Here is a 6,376-nt window from a genome sequence, read left to right on the forward strand (position 1 = left end):
GATCATGTGACACTGAAGACTGGAGTAATGATGCTGAAAATACAGCTTTGATCACAGGAATAAATGACATTTTACAATATATTCAATTAGAAAACAGTTGTTTCAAATTAAAATAATATTTCTAAAATTTCTGTATTTTTGACCAAATAAATGCAGCCTTGATGAGAATAAGAGAATAAGAGAAAAGAAAGAGAAAAAAATCATTACAAACATTTTATTAGTATATGTACCAAACCACTATGACACATATGCAATAAATTATGTGCATATCATTCATTATTCAACACTGACTACATTATAATATAGTTATAGTGTACAATCCATATGAACTTCTTGTTGGAAAAACAATAAAAAATGCAAACGCTCACTCTTCTGGTTTGATGCCCAGTCTCTCGCCGCGGTCCATGTTGAGCGTTCCTGCTCCCTGACCGTAGCCGTATCCTTTCGGGCCGTACTTTTTACCGTAGCAGGACTTGCAGTAGATTTCCTGGTCATGGATGGCCAGTGTGGTGCTGTCTAGCCCTTTTCTACAGACCACTGGAGGAGAGAAAACACTGATTTTTTGCTGCTTTCCCATGCAAAACTCATTGCTGCAGTGCAACAGGTTTTAAATAGATTTTAGTATGTTGTTATGCAGCTTACAAAAAGAAATAACATACATCTCTTGGAGTTAGAGACTTCAACAAACCTTTAACTCAAAAGTATGAGTAATAATAATAATAATAGTCATGCCACCACTAATAATCTATCATTTTAACCCCATGATTAGAGGCTAGAATGCAACATGTGATTTTGACTCGGTTTTGTCAGCTGACTTTGGCTTAGTGCGGGATATTGTCCCACAGAGACAAACATGATTCCACAGCGGGGTGGATGACACCCTTTACTATTCATTCAGCTGAACAAAACATCCCTGAACTCCATCATTCTCATTATAAATCCCTTAACAACGTCAGGTGACTGTCCACATTTGACTGTCCACAAGCTCCTGCAAACAGCCAGAGTCGATTACAAACTTTAGTCATAGAGGAAATGGTTTCAGCGCTCATTAACTCATCATCATCTCGTTCTGAACAGAATGGCTTTTGTGGCCCATGGCAGATAAACACCACTCATGTGGGCCGCATTGTTTTTGTCATTTTGGTAGCAAAGTGCCAATCTGATGCATGTGCATTCAGCCGTAGTGAGATCTCACTAAAACATCGGAGTTCATAAACACAGCACTGGTGTTTGGATCGGTCACTGCAGGACAAATCAAGTCAGAAAAATATTGCTGAATATTGAGGAATTTTAATATTTGAATTTTAGTTTATTTTAATTGGAATAAAAAAAAAAATGCTGTCACAAAATCTGTCCAGTTCATATGTAACTTAAAATTCCAAAAAATAAACTTTATTTTGCCTTAACAAAACGAAGCACATTTAAAGGATTTTAAGCATTGCACTTTTGCAACAGCATTTATATAATAATATATATATATTTTTATTTTTTATTTTTTTTATAACCATTAAGTATACGTTTGCTGATCTTAAAATGTATTTAATTAGTTTATTTATTTATTTATTGCAGTAATGTGAATCACCACCAAAACTAATGGCTATTACAAATAAAATTAAACAATTTAATCAAATTTAAAAATATAATTATAAAATTAAATTAAATAAGAAGCATTATTTATATAATCCTTTATTTATATGAGTTTTATACATGATATTTTTATAACTATTAAGTATATGTTTGCTGATTTATTTATAATATCTTTTATTTATTTATTTATGCAGTAAATGTGAATCACCACTGAAAAATGGCCATTACAAATAAAATTACATTTAGAAAAATAAAATTACAATTGTAAAATAAAGTACAATAGAAAAGAAAAGAAAAACATTTGGAGGGAAAACATGCTTAATCGTCATAAAAATAAAGGCTCTGTTTATGCAATGCAAAACACAATTGCTTTATTTTTTCCTTTGATTTTGGGGTGAAATGTGGCCTGGATCTATTATCATGAGATTTAGCGGAACAGTAAAGTGTTTTTATATGTTACTTACTGCAGAGGAAGCAGCACTTGTGAAAACTCCTCCCGTCACACTGGACCTCTTCAGCGTGGTACACCGTCCCGCGACAGGCGCCACATTTGTTTCCTCCACCCCAGTTTGGCATGATGAGAAACTGTGAAGAGAGAAAATACAATGAACTCTTGAGTATAGCATAGCTTATTAGTAAGAAACAAATCCATCCAGCAAAGTTCAGAGATCAACCTCAGGAAAATGTTCAGGTGTGCTGGACGTCTACAGGCATGTTGTGAAGCGTTTCACTGTTTATGACCATAAAAACCCACTTCATCCGTCTGGACTAATAAAGACAAACTACAGACGGTAAACACCCTGTAGACGTCTGGAGACCCCAACATCAAAACACACCGAGACCACCAGGAGCTACAGGACAATGGAGAGGCAAATAGAGCCAATGGGCCTTTTGTTAAAAGGACAATGTCTGGAAGTAAAAGGCAAAACAAGCATATGAATAGAACAGCAGTCAGACATTTCAAAGGGTCATTTCAACTTGCTCAGTCAAATAAAATTATATCAGACCTCTCCAACAATATTCAAATAAAATGGCTAAGTGCTCATAAACTTCATTGCTTCAACTCTCCAGGAAAACATGAGCTGTTCTCTGCAAAATGAGATCATAACTCAGAATATAGATGAATGAAGCATGAAAAGAGTGATCACAGGCTGAACACATGTCCAACAGACAATCAAGCATCTCAAAGCCTCAGGGTTTCTTCAAACCAACATCAGTGTGAATGCATGCACGGGTCTGATATTAATATCTCCACTGCTAAAGAGTAGTACATCTGAGGACATGAGAAAAGTACAATAAATGCATGATGATACCAATATTTTGAACACTAACATAATGGAGAATGAATATCACGATCTATAGAGCAGTAACACTAAATAATATGAATCTGAATCTGGTTCTGCACCATTACTTTTTTGTGTACGTGTGTGTAAGTGCATCAAATAGTTTGAGAAAATTACTTGTATCAATCATGCAAATTGCATATTTATCGATGGGTTCCATTTGCATGTTTATTTATGCACATTTTAACTCGCAGGTAAATATTATACATGTGTTGAATCCGTAAATATTAAATAGATAAGTACTAAACAGATACATATTAAACGTAAATAGCCAATTAAAAAAAGCAGAAAATATACAGGCTAAATAAATATAAAGTAGGCCTAGTGCTTCATTTCAGAGGTTATATCATATATTGTGTTACAAAGAATGAATTTTTTCATTTTAAGTTTTTGTAGAACTGGCATCGTATCTGAACACACTTTTACACACTCCAAACGTAGCTACTTCTTATTCATATTTAGCGGAACTGTTGAGAATGAGACCAATAGCAGAATGAACTCGATTCAATATAAAACGTATTTTGGTCTCAATAATCAAAATCAGTTTCTCACACAGACACTTTGGCTCTTTAACACACGAGCTTGTTTAAAACGCTCCTTACCGGAGTTTTCACGTGTTTTCCAGCAGATTCCCAAAGTGCTCCAGTGTGTGCGAACTTCAGCGAACAGGCTGGAATGTCATCACCAAATTATAGAGGAGAAAAGGAGGAGTTTTTTTAAACACACACACACACACACACACGACTTCATGAACTTGACGCACTTTATAGTGTCGTCATGGTAGTGGGGCTGATTCATAAATGTATGCTGCACTTGAACTTTTAAAGTCTTAAATGATTTATTAATGTATGTACATGTGCACTAAGAATATAAAACTGTCATATATTTTCTTTGTGCAGTGGAAACATAAACACTGACTGAGATGCTTCTTATATTAAACCCTTTTAAAACGAGGCTTTGTTGGGAGTTTATTACTTCATTCTTGATTTGTCCTGTCTGTAATGTGTAATTATAATGATCAGACACACCTGAAGAAGATTAATGAGCTGTAATGCTTGCCATTTTAAATAGATGTGGTAAGAATCATTTAATCAAGAGAATCGTTTGTCAAGAACATGTTTCGTTAGTGAACGCCATGAAAATTAATAATTCTTTTAAAGAAAAAGACTCTTTCTGGGCTATTAAAAGTATGTACATGCCACGTACCTATCTATTTACACAGTTTCTAAGAATGGAAAATGTGCATGACTTCCAAGTAGGCTATATGAATTTAGTGAATTTTTTTGGAAAGAAAGAAGGAAACCCAGCTAACAGGGAACATTCTCAGAACTTTGATTAGCGTTCTGGCAATGTTATGGACAAACGTTCTTCCAGTAACATTAACAGAATGTTCGTTCAAAGTTATCTGGTTTTTAATAATGCTTTTAAAACGTTAGCACAAAAATGTTATTTATTTCATGGAACGTTTTCTGCAATATTTTAATTGGACGTTTGTCAATCATTTTTCAAATGTTACTAAATGTTTCAGAATGTTCAGAGAACATTCAAATGTAACATTCCCATAATGTTTGCAAAATGATAAAATGGAATGTTCCCTTAATGTTTGTATATAGGCTAAGCAAACAAAAAAAAACATTTTTAACACATTTAAAAGTTTCATTTCATTTCTGGAAATATTGTCCATAATATTGCATCCAGTGCACATTTGATATGAATAATGTTGACGGTTCCGCCATAACACACAGACAGGCATCATTAATTATACTAATTAAGTGAGCATTGAGGACAATTTCATTCTGCGATGTGTGAGGTGTGGTGGTAAAAAGACTAGAGAGCTGCATGATGAATGACTCATTAATGTCATTCAGAAATCAGCTCCTGTAATTACCCAGCATGCATCACTTGTCATTTTGGGAGCTGATACACTTTGACATCAATACAGTTGGACCAACATTGACCCCAGAAAGTATTTGGACACTGAATGTCACTGTGTAAACATAGAATACTAAGTCAAGTGTTTATTTGCACACTTTTCAAGCAGAACATTTCTGAAAAAGAAGTTGTTAGGTTCAAATGAAAAAAACAAACAAAAAAAACAATAGGAAAAAAAGTACTGTGCACATTGCATAATTTCATATTTTAAAAACACATTTTGCTGTTTTATGTATATTGTCCATAATATTGCATCCAGTGCACATTTGATATGAATAATGTTGACGGTTCCGCCATAACACACAGACAGGCATCATTAATTATACTAATTAACTGAGCATTGAGGACAATTTCATTCTGCAATGTGTGTGGTGTGGTGGTAAAAAGACTAGAGAGCTGCATGATGAATGACTCATTAATGTCATTCAGAAATCAGCTCCTGTAATTACCCAGCATGCATCACTTGTCATTTTGGGAGCTGATACACTTTGACATCAATACAGTTGGACCAACATTGACCCCAGAAAGTATTTGGACACTGAATGTCACTGTGTAAACATAGAATACTAAGTCAAGTGTTTATTTGCACACTTTTCAAGCAGAACATTTCTGAAAAAGAAGTTGTTAGGTTCAAATGAAAAAAACAAACAAAAAAAACAATAGGAAAAAAAGTACTGTGCACATTGCATAATTTCATATTTTAAAAACACATTTTGCTGTTTTATGTGGAAAATACAGCAGCGCAGAAGTACGCTGTCATTTCTTCCAGTTTCTTCGTCCAGGCCTTCATCTGGAATGCACATAACACCAAAAGAAGGAATTTATAGTGAAAGGCACAAGATTGGAAAGAAAGAGGGAATGAAAAACAGATGTAGCATTCTGTCTGTCCTCCTTTTATGGTAAAACTGGACTCAGGCTAAGGAATGGCACGTGTGTGAGAAATTAAAACATAAGATTTGCTTATTTAGTGTCTGTTTCTGATGTGAGCTCTTTTACCCAGGAAAGAGCTTCTGGGATGTCATCAGCTGTTTGACAGCTCATTCAGTCTGTCTTGTGCCACATTTACAGAGTCTACGGTATTTATCTATCAATGTTTTGTTCATTTTGTGTCATATTTTGGTCTCAGACATGATTCTTTTTGAGAACTCAATAGTCTTTTCTGAGGTTTGGCAAAATGCAAACGTGCAAAAGTGAACAAAAATGGCAAAATGCAGGTTATTGCCATTCATAAAGGGTTTATTGTGATTATAAAATGGATTGCCAGGTGTATTTGTGTGTAAACAGCATTAATGAACATTGACATGCCGCCAAGCGTAATACTGTGTTAATCTAGATTACATAATTATACAAAACTATAATACAGACCACACACACTTCTAATTAGGGGTCTTCGCTGAGGCCTGCTCGCTGTTATTAATGCTCACACGCAGTAATTTGAATAAACTTTTTTAACCATAGGAATTAAAGTTAAATGTAATTCTTGAATGCAAAAAAAAAAAAAAAAAAAAAAAAAA

General features: G+C 34.3%; 1 protein-coding gene across 3 annotated transcripts in view; it reads right to left on the reverse strand.

Annotated features, from left to right (window-relative positions):
- LOC107708016 (cysteine and glycine-rich protein 2-like) overlaps window positions 1-3,870 on the reverse strand; it is a 9,980-nt gene extending 6,110 nt beyond the window's left edge. Inside the window, exons 1-3 of one of the 3 annotated variants that reach the window (XM_016512158.1) lie at window positions 3,533-3,870; window positions 2,052-2,172; window positions 488-537 (exon numbers count right to left, since the gene is read on the reverse strand). In XM_016512158.1, the coding sequence (XP_016367644.1) occupies window positions 488-537; window positions 2,052-2,163 (162 nt within the window). In that variant the 5' untranslated portion in view covers window positions 2,164-2,172; window positions 3,533-3,870. Of the gene's footprint in view, window positions 1-368; window positions 538-2,051; window positions 2,178-3,532 lie in introns of all 3 variants that reach the window. The other 2 variants (XM_016512159.1, XM_016512160.1) reach the window with 2 other exon arrangements.
- Window positions 3,871-6,376: the final 2,506 nt, after the last annotated feature.

The sequence above is a fragment of the Sinocyclocheilus rhinocerous genome, unplaced genomic scaffold (assembly GCF_001515625.1).
Source record: "Sinocyclocheilus rhinocerous isolate Xijiao unplaced genomic scaffold, SAMN03320098_v1.1 scaffold475, whole genome shotgun sequence".
Classification (NCBI taxonomy): domain Eukaryota; kingdom Metazoa; phylum Chordata; class Actinopteri; order Cypriniformes; family Cyprinidae; genus Sinocyclocheilus; species Sinocyclocheilus rhinocerous.